Below are 23,819 nucleotides of genomic sequence, written 5' to 3' on the forward strand. Positions count from 1 at the left end.
ATCAACATACTTCCAACATGGACTGCAGATAAACAGAACATCCCTAAGCCTGTGCAGGTTCATAAAATGGAGTTAATTCAGACATATTAAAATTAAAATAAGCCAGCATAGTGGTGCATGCCTATAATACCAGCAATTCAGGAGGCTGAGGCAGGAGGAACACAATTTGGAGACCAGCAGGGGCAACTTAATGAGACCATATCTCAAAATAAAATTTAAAGTGCAGGAAGAGAGGAATGGGGATGTAGCTCAGTGGGTAAGTACCCCTGGGTTCAATCCCCAGTACCAAAATAAATAAATAAATCAGTATCCACACTCAATGCAGTGGTACATGTCTATAATGTAGTTGGATACATGATTCATGATTCATGAGGCTGAGACAGGAGGATCCCAAGTTCAAGGACTGCCTTGGCAACTTAGCACGACCCTATTCATTGTATGTTGCCTCATAGCATGTCCTTTGATTCACGTTGCTTAACCTTCATAGCATGTTGCCTTCATAGCTCAGTGGTAAAGTGCCCCTGGGTAGAATCCCCTGTTCAAAAAAAAAAAGTTGTTTTTTTTTTTTTTCATCTTCCCTACATTCAACAAATCATCTTATGTCTAAATCAAGGGTCAGCAAACTAAGCCCCAAATCAAATCTGGTCCATCAGCTGTTTTTGTAAACAAAACAAACATCTATAATTAAACATTTGTTTATTAGAACACAGCCTGATCCACTCATTTGTGGAAGGTCTACAGCTGCTTTGCTGCTACAATGGAGAGGTTGAGTAATTATGACAGAGACAATATAGCCCACAAAACTTAAAAATTTATTTTCTGGCCCTTACACAAAAAGTTTGCAGACTCATGGTCCAAATGATAGCCGAAACATCAGAAATGGTAGAAAAATAATTACCGTGTTCATTTCAGCCCTATTTAAGCTTTACTATGAACTCTACCTCTTGCATTGTAATTAGTGTCAGTTGGTAAATACTAATGTTCACATTTCAGTTATTTTCCAAGGAGTAGGTATTACTTTAGCTGCCCAGTAATTTATCCTTTACAACATTATTACAAACAAAATCCTAATTAAGGAACATTTGCAATTATCCCCACACACACTTAGCTTTCAATTGTTTCCAATCTACAAAGATATAGACAAGCAAAGCTGAACACAGAAACAACAGCTAATATGACTTAATTCCTAATAGCCTATCCACACTATAATATCCCAAAATGCCATTAACAACGAACAGCATCAGTGTCACTGGACTGCTTATTAGAGAAACAAAATTCAGAGTCAGGCATGGTGGTGCACACCTGTAATCCCAGTGACTCCCAGAGGCTGAGGCAGGAGGATCACAAGTTCAAGGCCAGCCTCAGCAACTTAGCAAGACCCTGTCTCAAAATAAAAAATAAAAAGGGCTAGGGATGTAGCTTAGTGGTAAAGTGCCCCTGGGTTCAATCCCCAGTACCAAAAAAAGAAAAAAAAAAAAAAAAATTCATGGGCCCATTCCAGACCTACCAAGTGATTCTTATGCACATCAAACCTTGAGAACCACTACACTAAAACATTTCATGTTACTTACTTTGAGTGTGAAGAGGCTGATTCGGCCAGGCAATTTAAAAAACAGCCCTTCTCCTCCTCTTGAATTGGAATGTAGCATGGCATTGAGGCACGCAAGAGGGGATGTCCCACTGTAAAATACAAAAGGATGGATGAGGATCATATATATCCATGGGCCTACTAATCGAAGACCCAATCATACTCAGAGAGATCTGGGATAAGAAATGTTATGTGATACCCGAAATCAACATCCACAGGGCTTTCCTATGAACCAAATTCCAAGAAATTTCAGGAAAACCACAAGTTTTTCAAATTATATTTTAATAAAATTTTAAAACTTACATGTTAATTATACTATGAAAAACAAAACCAAGTTTCCTAGCCTCTAAATTTCAACCTACATATGCTCAGAAATTGCCAGATACCATTATCAACACAAAGACCACAGAATCAATGGCACTGTCCCAATAAAATAAGTATACCTTTTGTTTTTTTCTGTTAAATATTTTCTAATACACGCACAAAAGGAACAGTAGTTAGTTCATTTGCATTTTCTCTGTTGGGAAGGAGGCAGTTGCATTTTATTCTACATCTACTTAAGAGCAATTATTTAAATTTGTCTGAAAAAGGAAAAGTCAGGCAAATGGATTTAGTACCCAGAAATGCTTAAACATTAAGTTGTTCCTTGGTCCCTGCCACAACAGTAGTTCACAAAAATAATCACTACTAAGACAGTGGCTACTTACTAAAACTTAAAATAGAAAAACTGTTAAAAATATAAATGCCCGTTAATACAAAGTTTGGGACTAGCACATTAGTGATAGGATACACCTATTCACCTTGTCATCCCTCTCCCCAGCATGTTAAAAATACAATTAAAAAAATATCTTAAGTAAATCCTCTTAGTATTTTTCAGAATTTACAGAGGCCCTAATTTACAGTGTTAAAAATAAATTCTATATTTTAAAAAAGCCATTAAAAAACTATTACTTGGGGCTATTTCCTCAGCCATTTAGTGAGAGCCTCAGAAACACTCTAACTTGAGTTAGAGTGCTCACCTAGCACAACTGAGGCCCTAGGTTCAATCCTCAGCATAAAAATAAATAAAGGTATTGTGTCCATCTACAACAAAAAAATATATAAATATTTTTTAAAAAAAACTATTACTTATTCTGTTTTGGAACACACTGGTTACTATAAAAACTTTCACCAAAAATCAATCTCTTAAAAGAAACCTGGTGCAGAATCTGAAGCATCAAGTGGGTGTGCTAGCACTTCTGCTACAAAGGGGAATGGCATGTTGGCAGATCCTTTTGTAACTCCTACACACTATATCTGTCTACAAATGACTGAGCTGCTCACTCATCACAAGCCACCTTGACTGCTTCATAATTCCTACAAAAGCAAGAAGCAGAAACAAGTTAAGGTTCTCAATTTCATCTGTACCAAAAGGACTAATTTACCTTCTATAAGCATAGTGGTCCAACAGCAGTGCAGACAGCAGCAAGATGGAAATAGCCAATAAAAACAAAAATAAAGCACAATTATAACACTACACAGTGCATAGATACAAGTTGAATAAAGGTGACCTAGGTAATTCTATTCTTCCCTCCCCACTAAATATCAATTCAAGAGTGTTTTATCTGACAATTGGAAAGGAAGTACCTTTTGAACCTAAAAGGCTAATTCAAGCAGTTAAAGCTTGACCAACAAAAACATCATGTATTTTGAGAACCAAGAAAAAACTGATATGCTCTCCTCCTTCTTCAATTAAAAAAAAAAAAAGAAAGAAAAAAAGCAGCTGGACGCAGTGGCACACGCCTATAATCTCAGTGATTCAGGAGGCTGAGGCAGGAAGGTTACAAGTTCAAGACCTCAGCCATTTAGTGAGACCCTCAGAAACTTCATGAGACCCTGTCTCAAAAATTAAAAAGGGTTGGGATGTGGCTCAGTGGTAAAGCACATTTGGTATTCTTCGGTACAGGGAAAAAAAAAAAGTTTGGGGTAAGGGTAAAGAGAGATGAGGCTCAGAGTTACTGGTCTTCCTGCCTACAGATCGAGTTACTTTTAACTTATTGCTTCTCTATGAAAACTAGATCTTAAGAAATCAAGATCACTCTAAAACTTAATATATTCATATCATAAACAGTTAGAATGAGGGGCAACTAGGGATTCTACACAAATGAGACCACCTTTGTTTGATTCTAAAGGAAAGGACTAATGCTACAGCATAGAAAGAAGAGTAGTTTAAGACACAGCAGAGTCTATTAGGGCCTGCTCTCTTCTATATTAATGAAACTTACAAAACAATACAAGAGAAATGTGCTGACTCCTTCCAGAAAAAGCTCTAGGTCAAGACCTAGGGGAGGGCAAAGGCAGGAAAAGATGCTGTACCCACTCCCACCCTCCACTCAGAGGGTCACAGATAGTTCAACACTACCACCAGACACACAAGCACAGGTGTACAAATGGGTAGACTTACACAGATCACTGCACAACTACAGAAAGACACAAGTCCTATGAAACCTTCATGTTAAGCAACAAGAGCAATACAAACCTCATTTCCTTTAGTCCTTCTGCCTCTATGACCTGCAGAATCTGTTTTGGTGTCATTGGAGCATCCGAGTAGTTTTCTAATACCTGAAGAAATATAAATGTCCTGATTTCAGTGTGCAATTTCCATTTATTTCCATTAATCTATATCATGGGCTACAATTCTGCTATGAGGGATCACTAGTGACAGTTTATAGTTTTTCCATAGTTAAAATTAATTCAAGGCTGAGGATGCCGCTCAGTGGTAGAGCACCTGCCCAGTATATGTGAGGCCCTAGGTTCAATCCCCAGCACAGGAAAAAGAAAAAAAAAATTACTTTGGGAATCAAATTACACATATTAACTATATCAAAAGTGGATGAAATGGCCAAATTTTCAATTCTAAGGACATGTATATTCTTTAATTTTGGGGGGTGCTGGGGATTAAACCAAGAGATGCTTTATACTACTGAGCTACATCCCCAGTGCTTTTGTTTGTTTGTTTGTTTTTTGGAAAACAGGGTTTTGTTAAGTTGTCCAGACTGGCCTTGAACTTAGGATCTTCCTGCCAAAGCCTCCCAAGTAGCTGGGACTACAGGTGTATGCCAATGACCCAGGCTGACACTTATCTTTAACATAGAATGTGAGACCTTAGCAACTTAGATGACTGCTTAATTTGATGCATTAATATGGCTAAACTACACAATAAAAGTCAGAAATTTGTTCAGATTTTCTTTCCCAAGGAAATTTAATAGTACCCATATTTTAAAATGGTGCCACTGAATTGTGAAATCCTGGTATTAACTAGCCCAGAAGATTTTGCCATTTAACAATATGATGCTGATTCCGTATAAGCAAACAAGGAGAAATGGAACATCCCATTTATGTTGGCATCATCTATATACCTAAATTGCTGCAGTATTTTTCTTAGTGAAACACTGTAGCTGTCTTGCTTTAAGAAGTTGTTTTAGAAATGTTATTCTTCTAGGGCTGGGGATGTGGCTCAAGTGGTAGCGCGCTCGCCTGGCATGCGTGCGGCCCGGTTCGATTCTCAGCACCACAAAGATGTTGTGCCCGCCGAAAACTAAAAAATAAAGATTAAAAAATTCTCTCTCTCTCTCTCTCATTCTCTCTTTAAAAAAAAAAAAAAAAGAAATGTTATTCTTCTAAGCAAAGGGAAAAGGCCATTGCTATCTGTGTACTTCCTCTATCTGTACAGCTGCTGAAGTGACTCCAACCTAACATCTCACAATCATTTAAACCATTATAACCAAGTATGTTCTGTCATCAATAAAATGTAAATCAACATAGTCTTACTGGACTGCTGCTGAAGGAATTCTTTATGAACCAACAAAAGCTTTTAACACTAACAGAATTCAAAGTTTGGAGAAGTAGACACTAAAATAAAACTATGTCTCACTGTCCCATTCTTAGACTCTCTCATTTCAATTTTTAATCTCCTTGGATATTATCTCTCATAGTGTCAATTACTACTTCAATTCTGATAAACTCTGATCCCAGTCGCTAGCCCTGACTTCACCCCAAGCTACAGATTCAGTCTATACAGAACATACACTCTTGACTGTCTATTTGTAATTCATCTAATCATAATCCAAATTCATCTCTCCTCCAGACTAACTCTTCCTCTTATGTTCTCTACTTTGGTTGGCAACCTTTCTAATTACTAATTCAGAAAGGCAGGTGTCATCCTTCACTCTCACGTGTCTCCCAGGCTCCACAGTTGGCCAACACAATAAACTTCATCACTAACACCTTTGAGTCCAGTCCTGCTTTCCTCAAATCGTTTCTTATTCTGTCACCCTTCGTTCAACAAATACATGGAATATCTACTTTGTGCCAAGCACAATTCTAGGTATTTCATAGTAAACAAGACCAAATTCCTGCTTTGGCAGAACTCACTTGCTGTAGCCTGAGGTCAACCCAACAAAGCAAACCAATCCTCATCACTTTCCTGCTTTAAAATGTTCCAACAAGCCAGGCATGGTGACACATGCCAATAATCCCAGCAATGTGGGAGTCTGAGACAGGAGGATTGCAAATTTGAGGCCAAGCTGAGCAACATAGCAAAATCCTATCTCAAAATAAAATTTTAAAAAGATTCAGGGTGAGACTGGGGTTGTGGGGCTGGGGTTGTGGCTCAGTGGTAGAGCTCACCTAGCACACATGAGGTACTGGATTCGATCCTCAGCACCACATAAAAAAATAAAGGTACTGTGTTCACCTACAACTAAAAAATAAAATATTAAAAAAAAAAAAAAAAGACTGAGGGTGTAGCTCAATGGCAGAATATCCCTGGGCTCAATCAATCCCCAGTACCCCTTACCCCATTTCCCCCAAAAATCCTTCAATAGCTCTCTAATCACATATAGCAAAGCTGAAGTTTCCAAAGTCCACAAACCCACTAGGAAAGCACAGGCTTTAGAACCAGAAGGCCTGGATTCAAATTCTAGTTTTCTAAACTAAAGCAAGTTACCTATATAACCCAAGTCAAAGTTCCCTCACTTTTGAAACACACTGATGTCCTCTCTCAAAGTTCAGAGAATGTAAGTAAAAGCGCCTATAGTGTCTGGCACAGAGTAGGTGCTCACTAGCCTACCATACAAGGACTTCACAATCTGGTCCCTGCCTATTTCTCCACAGGACTGCCACACTGCCAGGCTACAAACTTTGCCAGGCTACATATACATCTACCCAATCTCCACACTTTGCAAATACATTCATTGACATATTCTCTCGCTGTTCATCTTCTCTCTGATGGGCCTACCTCTTACTTACCCTTTAATGTTCAGCTCACAAATCATTTTCCTCCGGGAAGACTTCCCTGATCTCTGCCAGGCAAAGTTATATGTTCCTCCCTTTTCAGTGTCCTCACTATCCCATAGTACATATAATTATCTTCCCAACCAGGACACTGGAAAGGAGAATCTAATCCTAATTATGCCCAAACAATACATAGAAATCAGAATATCTGTTTGCCATCTATACATCTCTAACACGTATCATGCCTATAATTCTGTTCATGTGTCTGAACCTTCACCATCCCCCAAAAGACCAAAAACTCCAATGGCAAGCCTCATCCATGGCTGTATTCCAAAGAACCAAAGTGCCAAAATGAGCAGGGGTGACTTGAACAAACCCACAGTAAACTCTGGGACAAGCTGCTAACATTCACTATCATAGGATATTATTTCTTTGACACAAATTAAGTTTAAGCTGAGCTAGCAAACTTTCATAGGATAATTTTTTTTAAAAAACTATGACTCTGAAAATTGGCTACCTTTTATTTAAATAGTAGTCAGGAAGAGACAGAATTTAAACAGGAAGCAAAATCTCTAAAGGGAAGTTACATCAAAAGATACAAAGTATTCACTTTTATTAAAATCCTATATACCTCCAGCTTTTAGAATAAAAACAATTTAACAGTGTTCTATTGCCAGCCTTTCTAGAGTCTGTACCTTTTCTAAAAAGATAGAAAAAAGTATCTACTTCAAAGTTAAAAAAAAGAAAAAAGGATGTTGGAATGGTCAGTCATAAATCAAAGTGAAATACAAAGCATGCAATGAAGAGTTTCCCAAAGTCAGGGAGAATCCATTTAGGGTTCTATTCAATTTAGAGGGAAATTTCCTTGGCTATTTCTCTCAAATTGTTCCTAACAAGCAGGAAAATTAATACCCATCCAACTACTAAAATCTGCTCCTTATGTCTGGTAAAGACAATCCTGGGGCTGGGGTTGTGGCTCAGTGGTAGAGTGCTCGCTGAGCATGTGTGAGGCACTGGGTTCAATCCTCAGCACCATATATAAATAAAATAAAGGTACTGTGTCCACATACAAATGAAAAAAAAAAAAAAAAAAGGCAATACTGTACCGTAAGACCTTTTTTTCTTAAAAAGTATCTACTTCTAAATAACATAATTGACATCTAAAAAGAAATCAAATCTCTTGGAGTTTACTACTCTATTAAAATCCTCCAGATATCTCCATTCCTCTACACCAAAACAGTTTTTAAAAGCATTCCCAGTATCACTCTAGTCACCAATCTGAGTGAGGTCAGGAGCAATCTGAAAATGCCACCCACAAGTACATATGATTGCCATTGCAAGCACTCCAAATTCACTCGCTGTAACAGTATCTGTTCAGTGCAAGCTTGGAAACTCTCCAGCACACAGTATGACAGCATTAAAAAAAAAAAAAAGTGGGGAGGACCCTTAAGAACTGCCCCCACCACACACACACCTATCAACCAGTTCCATCCTAAGAGAGAAAATTCTAAAACAAAAACCACATTTAAAAAAAGAAAAGAAAATTAAGGATGTGATGGGGCTCAGTGGCAGAGTGCTTGTCTACCATGCACAACGGGGCAGGGGGATTACACAACACATTCCCACAAGTCCTTTTTCAAATGTTAAAATACACCACAAAGTAATTCCTATTCATATTTTTACTTTTAATGAAGAGCTACAGAAAAAAAAAATGGAGAGAAAGAACTACTTGGATAATCTGGCTGGAAGGTGAATCAATGATAAAACAGACATAGCAACCTAAACACTGAAGTTCAGACTACAATAAATTTAAGAACAGAATAGTGGATCCCAAATTCTAGTCTTTCACCTAGTAAGAACCAACAGTTTGAGACAAGTAGACTTCAGAAATCTATCAGGACATAATAACACAGGATTTAAAGGTACTTTCACCTACTTCTAACAAGTAAATTCTGGCAAGCAAATTTCCGTTGGGTACCCAGAATCATAAACACCTGCAATACAGGAACTTGGAGAATTTCAATGAACACTCAAGACAACCTCCAGGTTCAGTGCATCTCTCTCCTACTTCCCCTAATTCCTAAATTTGCTTCCAGGTGAAATAAAGAAATACTGCAATTTCCAACATCCTGAAAGTTAGCCAAAGCTTCCAATTTTTACTCAATCAGAAAATCAAAGAGCTTCAAAATCTCCATATTTCACAAGCCAAAACAAGTAAGTAAATTGAAGCACAAAACTTCAACATACAACCAATTATTATTTCTGTTCCCTGGGCCACAACTGCCCAGGAAGATTATCAGGAACACCAGTGAAAATTCTCCAGTAGCCCAAACGGCTCCAGTTCTTGTGAATCAATAACTTGAGTTTTACAGGTTCCAAGAAATTAAAGTGAACTCTAGATTTGTATCAAACCCCAACACGTATTCATCTTTTTTTTACACAACACCTCTGAGGCAAAAACTCACTTTCCAGTAAGAGAAAAAATTAGAAGATTGAACTTCATTCATCATTAAAAGAGAATTATAGCAATTACAAACAAACTACAAGGTGTCAATAGACATTAGCTATCTACACCATAACCTTGCTCTGACAGTTCTGAGAAAGTAACATTTTCTGGGAGAAGTACAACCTGTTACTATTGTCATCAGCAACATTTTATAAGAACTCGTCTTAAAGTGTCTTCGCTTTGCAGTGCAAGTTCAAAAGGAAGCTATTTCACTTATAAGTCCTCTGACGCTTTGAAAACATTTCACTTATAAGTCCTCTGACGCTTTGAAAACAAAATTCACAAACCCCCTTGGCAAGTAGCTCAAGCACTCAAATTACTCTCTCCTTTGCTAAACCCTCAGTGGACAGTTATCTTCAAACAGAGACACTTTGTCTTTGTCCAACATACATTCTTTACAAAGTGTATTCAGTTCTCTGCGAGACGCCTACCTCGAGTCTAGCTTAGAAAGTAACACACTCAAGTCAGTCTTTCTCAAAATGTAGACCCAGGCCACCTGCATTTGAATCACCTGGGAAGCTGGTTAAAACATTATCTGACTCTATCCCAGAATCTTCGACTTGGTAGGTGGTAAGGAGAGCCCTAGGACAAACATTTTTAACAACCCCCTCAGGTGCCCGCCCACAGGGCCCTAAAGTTTGAGAACCACTACTCAGGGTTCAAGGTGAGAGGAAGCACTTGCTTCCCTCCATACACCTGGTTTAGACTGGGAAAGCTCAAAATGCCACTCGCGTCCTTGAAATCGGGGGGGGGGGGGGGGGCGCTTTCCCAACCCCGGAGTCCAACGCACCACCCCACTACCCCAAGAAGCGAGGGTGGAGTTTCCGACCCTTCCCGGAAACCTAACTCCCGGGGGTGAATAAACGAAGCTTCCCCAGACCCCCCGAGACTGCCAGAGGTGGGGGAGGGGAGGCTGGGGCCCTGACGCCCGAGGGGGTGGAGCCGGCTGCCAGCTCGCCCCTCCGCCGTAATGGGGGAGGGGGGTGCAGAAAAAGGCGCCACAGCCGTCCCGGCAGGGGACCTCTCCTCACCCAACGCCTCGGGGGGTTGTCCGGGTCTCCGAGCAAAGAAGGCCCCGCCCCTCCCGCGGTAGGCAGGGCCTCGCCCCTCCCCCTCCCACGGTGGGGGTGCGCGACGAGCCCACCCCGGGCCCCCCAGGAGGCCCCTCGGCGGCCCGCCTCACCAGGCGCGCCGCCTCGGCCCACGTGCGCTCCTTCTTCCTCTTCTGTTTGTCCTTCATCCTCCTCCTCCCCGGTGGCGGTGTCTCCACGCGGGACCTCTGAGCGGGGCGGGCTGGGGCGGCGGCGCGGAGCTGGGGCGGCGGCGGCGGCGGCGGGGGGCGCGTGGCGGCGGCGGCGGCGCGCTAGGACTCGGGTGCGGCCGGAGAGGGGGCGGGCGCACGGGGACCGGCTGGCGCGAGACCCGGCGCGAGGGTGGCGGGGGGGAGGGGCGGCGGCGGTTCCACGCGACCGCGCTGCGTCAGTCGCCCACGGCGGCGGCGGTCCCGCGATCACTAAGGAATGCGGCGGCTCCGCATAACCACGGGGTCAGAGGTCACGGTTCTAGCCTCCGCTTTCGCGTTCTGCTGAGGGACGGAGACAGAACTGATGGCTGGGTAGGATGGCGAGACGCGGTTTTCCTTTCGGCGCCCGGGTGCGTGCGTGTCCACCGTGGGTGTGTGTGTGTGTGTGTGTGTGTGTGTGTGAGAAGAGTGAGGAGGGGGAGTGTGGGTTTTTTTTTTTTTTTTTGAACAAAAACAAACTGAAAGGGCAGCTGGGAATCGTAGTCCGGGCTGCCTCTCCGGCCTCCCCCGCTCCGGAAGAACATGGCTGCGTGAAGCGCTTGGACTACACTTCCCATAATGCCCCGCGGCCACCTTTTTCGCCCGCCCCTTCCCATCCTCCGTTTCGCGCAGAGCTTAGTAAGGAAAGGGGCTGGTCGTCGTTCGGGGAAAGGAACTGGCCGAAGTCTCGCGAGGTGCGGGAACTGACTGAGGTCTAAGGGATTCTGGGAGGCGTTGCTGGGAAGGGGCGGCGGCTCGGCTCTCTGCCGCACTTAACCCGTGCGGTGCTTCTTTTCTTGGGAGCGCGGGTTGGGGAGGGGCTGGGGGAATCGGTAATTAGTAGCTCGACTCCCTCTCTCATTATGCCGCCTTAAGCATTTCTCACCTACACTTTTGGTAAGTGACAAGAGGCAGGACTTTCCCTTTTGGTCCTCCCGACATGACTCACTGCCGCATAATAAAAAGACCAAAAAAAAACACCCCACATTGATACCAGTAAAACGGTCATTCCACGATTGACGGACCTAGACATGTTCCTCTTCCTCCTGTGCTTTCGTGCCATGTGTATTTCAGAGGCTGAACCTGCACTATAGATTAGAGCATTTTTGCCACTTCGTGAACTTGGTGATAGAATGACAGGTAAAGAACTTGGACTTTAAGGCCATGCTTAATAATGTACCTATGCACCTGAGAGTTTTGGAGTTTGTTTTTTGTTTGTTTTCTTATTTTTCTTCCGTGTAGGGAATCGAACCCAGAGCCTCGCATATTCTAGACCAGCAACCTCTGTATAATTTTAGAGGCTGTATCCTGTAGAGAGCTCAGGCTTGGGAGTCAGATAGACTAGATTGAAATCCTGACTGGGTCACTCCCAGTCTGCTCGATCTCTTAACTTCAGCTTTTTTATGGACATTAGTCTGATATCTCCGCATTTGGGGGATTAAAATTAACAAAGCATCTCGAAGATTGGAAGAAAGTGTGAAGGAGGATCTTGACATTATTAAGTCTGTAAAGTGGCTCCTAGCACATTATATGTTTAATAAATGATAGTTGTTATTTTAAAAAAATAGTTGTAAACACCTTTATTTTATTTATTTATCTCTTTATGTGGTGCTGAGGCTGGAACCCAGGGCTTGCTAGGCAAGCACTCAACCACTGAGCAACAACCGGAACCCCATGATAGTTATTATCAGCTGACAGTGTGCAACACTTACCTGAACTCTGCACCTTGGTTGCAGAGCATTAAATGAAATGAGATTTGGAGTACCCTAGCACAGAAAGTCTTTCTGTGCATGTTTGTTGAATAAATGTTTGGAAATATTTTCTACAGTCAGGTCTCAAATAGATTGATGGCCAGCCTTCTAAAACTACTTTAAAAAAAAAAAAAAACCTTTAGTGATCATATTGTCATATTGAAAGGTTTCCCTGGGCCAGGAAACACACCCTGCACTCCCTGGTGTTAGCACAGAGAGAAAGCCAGTACTGAGAGAAGACCATTTACCTGCAGCCCAACCCCTCACACCAAGGAGGCTCAGTGATTCTACTTCTAATACTGATCACAAAAGACTTTTACATTCAGTGAATGAAATCTTACAAAGTGAATTGACTGCAGATGATGAAATGACATATTTTTAAATCTCTTCTCTTCTAATTTCAACTCAACATGGGAAGGAGAAACAACCCTCCCCCCCAAAAAAATGTTTATTTTTTTCTGAGATGAGGTCTTGCTGTTGCTGCACAGGCTGCCCTCAAACTCTAGATCCCCCTGCTTCAGCTTCCCAGGTAGCTAGGATTACAGGTGTGTGCCATTGCACCTCTGGCTCTGACTTTTTTTTTTTTATTAACTATTTTTTTTCAATCCACAACTGACAGCAGTAACCTTTGATAAGACATCTAGTTTGTTGCAAATGTCTTGAGTAGCTTTACCTCTCCGGGCCTGCCCTACAAGGAGTAGAGAAGATCACCAGGCTCCATGGTAAGCAGAATACTATCTTCCCTACACGCCCCAGATTGGTCAAGCTCTGGTCCCTAAAACCAGTGAACTGTTTCATTCATGTTGAATGGCAAAAGAGACTTTGCAGATGGAATTCAGGACCTTAAAAATAGGGAGATCATCATGGATTTTCTGGGTAGGCCCAGTTTAATCAAATGGACCTTAAAATCAGAAGAGAAAGGCAAAGATATTTTGGAGAGATAAAGCAAAGAATTAGATTCAAAGTTTGAGAGGAACTCAACTCACTGTTGCTGGCTTTGAAGGTACCTCTAAGCCAGAAATGTAAGCAGCCTCTAGAAGCTGAGAAACAGCCCTGTCAACAGCCAGCAAGAAACCAAGGACCTTGGGCTGGAGATGTGGCTCAAGCGGTAGCGCGCTCGCCTGGCATGCGTGCGGCCCGGGTTGATCCTCAGCACCACATACAAACAACGATGTTGTGTCAGCCGAGAACTAAAAAATAAAATATTAAAAATTCTCTCTCTCTCTCTCTCTCTCTCCTCTCTCACTCTCTCAAAAAAAAAAAGAAAAGAAACCAAGGACATCAATCATAGGTACAACCTCATAGAAAGGAACTCCAACAAACTGAATGAGCTTGGAAGCAGTCTCCAGAAAGGACTGTAGACACTTCATTTCAGCTTTAGACTTGAAGCAAAGACCCAGTTGAACCTTGCTGCATCTAGACTTCTGGCACACAGGAAATGTGAGATATAAATGAATGTTGGTTTAAGCCACTAAATCTGTGGTAACTTCTTAGCTACAAAAGAAGCTAACACAGGCATTGTGGACACTCTTTCATTTCTTTTAGCATATACTGCCTGGCTCTCACAGTTGGATCAGACCACGGGGGAATCCAGATGTGAATATTTCAAGGTCTATGCCCTTGCAAAATCAAACAGAAACTAATGATATCATAATTAAGCATGAAAGAATATGTTTAGAGGACAGTACAAGATATGTGTTGAAAAGTTGGCTTTAGTCATGAAACCTTGAGTAATCATGATTTTTTTTAAGGTAATGAGACTCACGAGTTTATTTTCTTGCCAGAAACCCCAAACACATTTTTTGGTGTGTGTTTTTCTTTTTTATCACTGGTTTTTATTACAGATTATCTTCAGAAGTCAACACAGGTGCCATGGGGCAGTGTAAGATAAATAGGACTGACATTCAACCCTGCCCAGTTTGGGGATGAGTCACTGTTTTCAGACTTACAAGCAAAGCACACATTCAGGAATCTGAATAACAAACACACCACCAGCAGACATGCAGGATTCCCCAAAAGGACACTCAACTCTGAGACAATGTGTTACCCCTGGTCTGGACTCTGGCAGGCCTGGGTTTGAACATCATTGCTGTCTTCTTCTAGCTATGTATGGGTTTGAGCAAGTTATGAAAACTCTCACTGATTCACCATCATTTGGGCAATAGGGTGTAAAAGGACGAGCGTGGAGACTCTTAGCTACTTGGGAGCAGGGTAGGGTAGGAGAATCCCTCGAGCCCAGGAGTTTAAGATCAAGGCAATATAGCAAAACTCTCAAGAAAAATAATAAAAAATAGGTTGCTGGGCACTGTGGCACATACTCCCAGCAACTTGGGAGGCTGAGGCAGGAGGATCACAAGTTTGGGGCCCACCTCAGCAACTTAACTCAGTGGTGAAGCAACTCTGGGTTCAAGTCCCAGGAAAAAATAATAAGTGATATCACATTTGCTCAACTTCCAGCATAGCCTTTGATCAGCAAATGGGTAGCTCTCCTGGTCCCTCCTACATTTCTTTCTGTGACCTTTGGTTTTTGACCATGCTCATGCTAGCATCTGCTTGGGTTCATCACCCTATTCCCCAAATGGGACTTGGCACATGGTAAAATCCAAACGGTTGTGTGGATGACCCTATCTCATTCCAGAAAATCCATAAGGAATAATTTCCTATTGCATAAGCCCTTGAAAGCACTTAGAATCTGATCAGGCAGAATTGGGAAAGAATATGATAGGATTTCACCCAAAGATATCTATACAACTTGGAAAGATGATCAGGGATGATTACTTTATGACCTCACTACTCTTAAGTCACAGAATCTGCCCATGTGACAGGTGAACCTGACTCAGCTCACCTACCCTTCACCATCATTTAAATTCTGCTGTTTTGCCCAGTGAGGTGGTACACACCTGTAATCCCAGAAACTCAGGAGACTGAGGCAGGAAGATCACAAGTTCAAAGCCAACTTCAGCAATTTAGAGAGCCGCTGAGCAACTAGTGAGACCCTGTCCCAAGATAAAAAGGACTGAGATGTAGTGGTTATGGTGCCCCTGGATTCAATCCCCAGTAATAAATAAATAAATACTGCTGTTTTTCAGTCTCTTAGGTCACTGAAAAAGATGTTTGAATTACCAAAATGTTAATGCTGGTTATCTCTGTCTTGTAAGGGAATGGATCATTTTTAGGGTTTTTTTCCTCCAAAGTATTATATATATTTTTAAAACAATTTTTTTTTTAATTTCAATCACTAAGCATTTAGATTAAGGTGGCAGATAGGAATTGTATTTTTTCTTCTTTACACTTGTCTTTCATTCAAATCTAGAATGAGTATATAGTACTTTTTATGATGGGAAAATAAAATTTCCAATGCAATATAGGTCAACAGTGGGAGAACATCTTTAATAATAAATTCCTCTTGTCAGCCAGGCACAGTGAACACCACTGTAATTCTAGCTATTCAGGAAGCTGAGGAAGGAGGATCCCTAATTCAAGACTGGCCTCAGCAACTTAGCAAGACCCTTTCTCAAAATAAAAAGGACTGGGGATGTTACTCAGTTATAGAAAACTTGCCTAGCATGCTCAAGGCCCTAGGTTCAATTCTCGTATAACAAAATAATAAAAATAATATAATTTAAAAAATAAATTCCTCCTTTCATTTTGCTTAATAAGATTGTGTAGGACTCCTTAGGCCTCAAAGGATGAGCTGTGCTAGTCTTTACTAAAAATCATGGTAAATGATAGATCCCTATCTGATACTTTTCAGGTAGAAATTTCATTACTGAGGACCCGTCCCAATTTTTAAACTCTTAATGCCAGAGAGATCTACTGAAATCGACCACAGATCTTCCAGTCTCAATTTATTTCCTCTATTCTTTCCCCTCGAAGAAGGAAAAGAACCTTTAAAGTGCTTTTTAACAACAGTGACAAGAGTAGTGGCGCTGAGGTAATGAGATGGGTGAATAATTTCATTTCTGGTTTTCATAATCGAAACGTTACCTTACGCCCCACCCCAGGTGGCTTTTCTTCCTCCTTTTCTTTAATGATTCATAATGTCTAAATGTGAAGCTGAGGGCTGTAGAGATAACTCTTCACAGACCTTCACGCTCTAATACCACAACCACCTTTGAGGTGAGTAAACAGGGAGCACCAGTAAATCAAGGGAACGTTTCCAAGGTCACATAATTGGTTGTTGCCTTGGTCAACATTTAAATTCAAAATCACTCATTCCAAAATCTTTTGGAGGCCCTATAGTAGCCAGCCTCCAAAATGGCTCCCAGTGAGTCCCTGCTTCTAGCATTTACGTCCTTTTTAGTCCCCTTCCACTCTGAAATGTGCTGAACTGAATAACCAGTAGGATAGAGTGGAAATGACCTGACCACATGTGGCTTCTGAGGCTAGGGCAGAAAAGACCTTGCCCTCTGCCTTGTTCTTGGGATCACACCCTCTTATGGAAGCCAGCCACCATGTAACAAGGACACTGAAGAAGCCTAATAGAGAGGTCCACGTGACTCAGGTCCCAGACAAGTTAAATGACTTCAGCCTTGGCCAACAGTATTCACTACAACCTCATGAAAGACCCTGAGCCAGAATCACACAAAAAGCTGAATTCTAAACCCACAGAAGCTGAGATAATAAATTGCTTTCAAAATCACTGAGTTTTGAGATAATAGGTTACACACCAACTAATAAAGACATAGTATTTCCCCTTCTCAGTAAAATTTTTTTAAAAATAATGGACCTTCTTTCCAAAAAACAAAACAAAAAAAAAAATCACAAAACTACTTAAACCTATTTGTACAAAGTTCTGTACAATGTTCCAGGGTGTTCCCAGCCCATCTAAAGCAGTATGTAGTAAAAATAATAACAGTAGTTGCAATGTTCCCTTTATCTCTGAGGCCCAGAGAAATAAAACCACTTTTCCAAGGTTGGGAGTGTAACTTCGTGGTAGAGCACTTGCCTAGCATGCACACGGTCCTGGGTTCCATCCCCAGTACCACAAAAAAGTAAATGAAACCAGTTGTCCCAGTTCCTAGAGCCACTAGATGCCAGAGCCAGGATTCTGACCCAACTAACTTTGCTATCTTCACACTTTGCCGCCTTGGTACCTTGCCTCTGTGGAGCCCAAGGACAGTATTACAGTAACTCTTACCCTTCATTTTCCTTCTGTATTCTACCCCCTTAATTTTTTTTTTTTTTTTTTTTTTTTTTTTTTTTTTTTTTTGCACCAGGGATTGAACTCAGGGGCACGCGACTACTGAGCCATATCCCCAGCCCTATTTTGTATTTTATTTAGAGATAGGGTTTCACTGAATTGCTTAGCGCCTCACTGTTGCTGTGGCTGGCTTTGAACTCACGATGATCCTCCTATCTCAGCCTCCCAAGCCACTGGGATTATAGGCGTGCCCCCTTAATCTTACAGGTTGCATTTCTCTGGCCCCATTTTAATTGTAATTCCTAAGTTAACCATTGTGTGTTAGTTCCCACTGAAGAAAAAAGTCAAAGGCACCAATTCTAAGGGTCCTTGGACTAATGGGATCAGAAAGATGGAAACGAGGGCTGGGGATGTGGCTCAAGCGGTAGCACGCTCGCCTGGCATGCGTGCGGCCCGGTTCGATCCTCAGCACCACATACAAACAAAGATGTTGTGTCCGCCAAAAACTAAAAAATAAATATTAAAATTCTCTCTCTCTCTCTCTCTCTCTCTCTCTCCCTCTCTCTCTCTCACTCTATCTTTAAAAAAAAAAAAAAGATGGAAACGAGTAAAACTGTGTACATGATTAAGACTTCTAAATCTTGCCTCACATGCACAAGGCCCTGGGTGCAATTCCCAGCACCGCCAAAAAAAAAAAAAAAAGGACTTCTAATCTTAAAATCCTTTGGATAAGGAAGCAGCAACAAACACTGAAAGGACAGATTTTACAAGGAGGCAATACTTTAACTGGGCCTTGAAAGCCCCAAGGAGAGAATTCCAAGTAGAAGCAACACTGACTGTGATGGGGTAGTTTTAACGTGTATGAAAGTTCAGTTGTGCTCAGGTGGGAAAGGCCAACAATCCTGTGGATCAGGAGCAGAAAACAAAACCAGAAATGTGGGCTGGGTGGGTCCCAAGCCAAGAAGGCTTGACTATCTCTTGCCGTAACTCAGAGTCAACAGAGCTCTGACTTGAGCTCAGATACTGGCTCTTACCCAACTCTGTGGCCCCAGACCCAGCACCCCAGGACCTGATACAGAGCAGGTGTTCCTCAGAGTTTGTTAAATTGATTCATTCAAGTGGGACTAGGTGCTAAAGTTGGTCTGCAGTGGGGGAGCAAAAGCAAGATGAGATTGCAGAGTTATCCATGATGTCTCCTGGAGTGTCATTTCTTCAGCAAGGTTTGGTCTGATGTTCTAAGCCCACCAAGCCTTACACATTCCAATTCAGAATATAATGAGGAAAAACATAATTCACTCTTGACATTGATGGTGACTTCAGTGTCTGCCCAAACTAGACTGTCAGCCAGCTGAGGTCAGAGACTGCTGGTTTAGTTACTGTCCTGCCCTTCATCCTGGCAGAGGGGCTCCTCTATCTCAGAAAACAGCAGAAATACTGCATGGAACACCTCCTTTCATTGGCACTGATAACCTCCTACTGGGATCTGAGCCCTGGGGACTTTCAACCCAATTAGACACAATTCCTGCATTACATGGATGGATTACAAGTAATGGCAAGCTGATGCAGTAGTGCCTGTACAAAGAGAAGCCTGCATTGTTTTCAGCAGAGAGAAGGGATGTCTCAGGGCTGACATGAGCTGGGGGATATATTATTTTCCTATTATTATTATTATACTTATAACTATAAGTTAACAATTATGGTTAATTTGAGTACAAAATATATGCTCAAGAATTAATAACTTTCTTGCCAGGCACAGTGGCACATACCTTAATCCCATTAGCTCAGGAGGCTGAGGCAGGAGAATCGCAAGTTCAAAGCCAGCCTCAGCAACTTAGCAAAACCAAAACCATGTTTCTAAATAAAATACAAAACAGAGGGCTGGGTTTCTGGCTCAGTGGTAGAGAGCACTTACCTAGCATGTGTGAGGTACTGGGTTCGATTCTCAGCACCGCATAATAAATAAAGGTCCAACAACAACTAAAAAAATACCAAAAAAAGATGGGGATGAGGCTCAGTAGTTAAGTGCCCCTGGGTTCAATCCCTAGTACCAAAAAAAATTTTTTTTTTAATAATGACGTTCTTTTGTACTAACAATAATCCCATTAATTCACAAAACCAATAAAAAATATTTTACCCTCTGGAAATAAAGTTAACAAAATGTGTGGGTCTTATATGAAGAAAACTATAAAATTCTACCAGGGAGCATAAAGTTCTAGACCAATGGAAATCAGAGCTTGCTTTAGATGAGAAGATCCCATAGCATGTGAATATTAATGATCCCAAAATTTGCCTACCAAGTAAATATCATCCTAATGAAGATCAAAGTGAGATTTTATTGCCAAAATGATTGTAAAATTCAACTGAAGAAACACATGCATCATTTTCATAGCAAAATCACTAACATTTATGGACCACTTACCACATGCTGGGTCCCGTCTGAAGACTTGTTATGCTGCATCTCATCTTCACAAAAACACCATGAGGTAAATATTATTAATAACACTGTATAGATAAGGAAGCAGAGGTTCCAAGAGAGAACTAACTTGCTCAAGGTCCCATAGTAAGTGCCAAGCTGGAATTAAAGCTCAGAATGGCTGACCCCAAGCTCTGTAAACTTAACCACTCTGCTCTGCTACCAGGAGAAGTTTTAAGATTAATAAACTGGGGTTCTACCAAATATTAAAATGTAATAGTCAGCTACAAAAACTAAAACATTATGGTTTTGAAAAGAACAGACAGACCTATTAAACTGAACATAGTAGAGCCATGTGATGGATAAGGAGTTCTAAGGACTGGCATGCCAGCTTACATTTCACACTGGTAGAGAAAAATTTAACATCATTAAGCAAAATTGGACTAACCACAGGTCAGCCATTTGGATTAAAAATTAAGTTGGAACTCTACCTCTTTCCTTAACTCTAAATCTACCTAAAACAAAGATTTACATGTGATGAAAGAAACAATAAAAGTGTTGGAAGAAAAAAGTGAACATGTTTATAATCATGGAATTGGAAGTCTTTCTAAGCATGAAAAGTTTTTTAAAAATTAAGTAGGTGGGGGTGGGGGTCACAAGCGGTAGAGTGCCTGCCTAGCATGTGCAAGGCTCTGGGTTATATCCTCAGCACCACATAAAAATAAATAAATAAAATAAAGGTATTACTAAAAAATAAATATTAAAAAAAAATCATAGGTGGGCATGGTGGCTCCTGCCTGTAATCTGATGACTGGAGGAGGCTGAGGCAGGAGGATCACAAGTTTGAAGCCAACCTCCTCAATTTAAGAGAGACCCTGTCTCAAAAGAAAAAAGAAAAAGGGGCCATGCTTGGGGGTGCACACCAATAATCCAGGCAGTTCAGGAAACTGAGGCAGGAGGATCATAAGCTCAAAGCCAGCATCAGCAATTTAGTGAGGCTTTATACAACTTGGACACTGTCTCAAAAAATAAAAGGGGCTGGGATGTGGCTCAGTTGTTAAGTGCCCTAGGGTTCAATCCCTGGTATCAAAAGAAAAAAGGTTGAGGCCTAGGGTTGTGGCTCAGCAGTAGAGTGCTCACCTAGCACGTGCAAGGCCCAGCACATGCAAGTCCCTGGGTTCAATCCTCCACACCACATAAAAATAAATAAAATAAAGGTATTGTAGCCATCTACAACAAATAAATAAATAAATAAATAGTATTGAGAATGTAGGTCAGTGGTAGAGCGCCGCTGGGTTCAACCTCCTGTACCACATTAAAAAAAAAAAAATCAGTAAATCAATAGATTTGACTACGTAAAATTAAAATTCTTATATGGCAACAATTTGCCATACATAATGTTAGAGATAGACAATAAAGGGAAAAGAAGTACTTGTCACAAATAACAAAGGATCAAGTTTCTTAATAAATGAAGATTTGTCAATAGTAGGAGGGCTGGGGATATAGCTCAGGTGGTAGAGTGGTTGCCTCGCATGACAAGGCCCTGGGTTCCAATTCCAGCAGCACCACTCCCCCAAAAAAGAAGTAGGAAATACCTCGGTCAAAAAAGAGATGCAAGTGGAAATAAGCACTTGAAAAGACTTCCAACCTCATTAGTTATCTTGGAACTACAGATTAAAACAAAGTTCATACACTACTTTTCAGTAGATGAGATTGGCAAAATCTAAAATGATTGGCAGAATTTAGTTTCAGCAGGGATTCAGGGAAATGGGCACCATTTACACACTGTTCTTTTTTTTTTTTTTTTAAAGAGAGAATCAATCTTTTTTTTTTTTTTTCTGTAGATGGACACAACACAATACCTTTATTTTTATGTGGTACTGAGAATTGAACCCAGGTCCCACCCGTGCTAAGCGATTGGTCTACTGCTGAGCCACAATCCCAGCCCCTTACACACTGTTCTTGAGTGTGCAAATTCATAGAGTTGTTTTAGAAGGTGATTGGGCAATATGTAAAAGAATTATTATTATTTTAGTTGTAGATGGACACATATATTTATTTATTTTTATGTGATGCTGAGGATTGAATCCAGCACCTCACATGTGTGAGGCAAGCGCTCTACCACTGAGCCACAATACCAGCCCAAAATAATTAGTCTTGCTCTGGGTGTAGTGGGATTTGAACACAGGTCTGAATGACATAAAAAATTATAATGGGGACTGGAGTTGTGGCTCAGCTGTTGAGAGCTCACCTAGCACATGCGAGGCCCTGGGTTCGATCCTCAGCACCCTGTGAAAATAAATAAATAAATAAAGGTATTGTGTCCAATTACAAATAAAAAAATATATATATTTTATATATATATATATTTTAATAACGGGAAACTCTTTTTTTTTTGTACCAGAGATTGAACTCAGGGGTACTTGACCACTAAGCCACATCCCCACCCCTATTTTGTATTTTATTTAGAGACAGGGTCTCACTGAGTTGCTTAGCTCCTCGCTTTTGCTGAGGCTGGCTTTGAACTTGCAATCCTTGTGTTTCAGCCTCCTGAGCCACTGGGATTACAGGCATGTGCCACTGCACCCAGCAGAAACTCTTTGATGTAATAAATCACTTAGAGATTTATCCCAGGGAAAAAATGAAACAAATGAACAATTATCTTCAGTCCAAGGTTGCTAAAACAGCATTGTACAAAATATTAAAAATCCAGAAATGGCCTCAATGACTATCAAGAGTGTTAAATAATTTCTGGTACAATGCAATAGAATATTAGACAACCATTAACAATATAAATCTGTATATATTAAGTAGATATATGTCTGCAACATGCAAAGTAAAAACAACAACCAAGTAAAAACTACAACAACAAGGTTGTTGGAGTGTTGTTTTTGTTCTTGATGTTGGCAACTGAACCCATGGCTAGGAGCATACTAAGCATGATCCTATTCCTATCACTGATTTACACCCCCTATGTGTACTATGAAGGTCAAATTAAAAGGGTATGCACATAGATCCCTTAAAAGAGTGTCACCAGCTCTGGGAAGTGGAATTTCCAATGATTTGTAATTATTTCTGTAGTATTCGAATTTACCATTGGAATACATAATTTTTATACAAATAATTGGTAAAGCTCACTGCATAGTTATGTTAAAACTACTTTTATACAAATAATCGGTAAAGCTCACTGCATAGTTATTTTAAAACTTAACTGAACACCTACTCTATAGCCTAGAAATTCTATATTATCACATTTTCCCCTACCTAATACAAGTGAGGGTGTTATTCATTCATTTTACAAATGAGCCAACCCAAGACTTAGAAAGATTAAACAACTTACTCTGAATTTATCAGTATTTGGTTTTTGGTTATTTGGGGGGGAGACTTGTTTTGTTTTGTTTTGTTGTGGTACTGGGGATTGAATCCTGAGGCACTATACCACTGAGCTACATCTCTAGTCCTTAGACAGGGTCTCACTAAGTTGCTGAGGCTGGCTCCAAACTTGGAGCCTCTGCCTCAGCCTCCTGCTGCCTCAGCCTCTCAAATCACTGGGATTATGGGCATGTGCCACCACGCCCAGTTGGATGTATCAGGATTTGGACACAGGTCTGGCTTACATAAGAGCTCTTTCCATAATGCTGCACTGCTACTAATAATATCACTATTAATATTGAATAATATATGCCTCCTATTATGTGCCTAGTGTCAGGCACTTGATGGATGTTTCTTTAATCCTTTCAGCAGCTCTGCAGAGTTGATATTAACCTGACCACAAATGTATAGGAGGTTGCTGCAGGTAGTTAAGTACTCACCCACATTTATCTGGCTTTTAAACCTCCCTGCTCCTTTTTTTTTTCTTTTT

General features: G+C 40.9%; 1 protein-coding gene across 4 annotated transcripts in view; it reads right to left on the reverse strand.

Annotated features, from left to right (window-relative positions):
• ASXL1 (ASXL transcriptional regulator 1) overlaps positions 1 to 11,087 on the reverse strand; it is a 75,083-nt gene extending 63,996 nt beyond the window's left edge. Inside the window, exons 1-3 of one of the 4 annotated variants that reach the window (XM_081289159.1) lie at positions 10,552 to 11,081; positions 4,107 to 4,189; positions 1,572 to 1,680 (exon numbers count right to left, since the gene is read on the reverse strand). In XM_081289159.1, the coding sequence (XP_081145285.1) occupies positions 1,572 to 1,680; positions 4,107 to 4,189; positions 10,552 to 10,608 (249 nt within the window). In that variant the 5' untranslated portion in view covers positions 10,609 to 11,081. Of the gene's footprint in view, positions 1 to 1,571; positions 1,681 to 4,106; positions 4,190 to 10,551 lie in introns of all 4 variants that reach the window. The other 3 variants (XM_081289158.1, XM_081289160.1, XM_081289161.1) reach the window with 3 other exon arrangements.
• Between the last annotated feature and the right edge of the window lie 12,732 nt (positions 11,088 to 23,819).

The sequence above is a fragment of the Spermophilus citellus genome (genome assembly GCF_964194105.1).
Source record: "Spermophilus citellus genome assembly, chromosome: 4".
Lineage (NCBI taxonomy): Eukaryota > Metazoa > Chordata > Mammalia > Rodentia > Sciuridae > Spermophilus > Spermophilus citellus.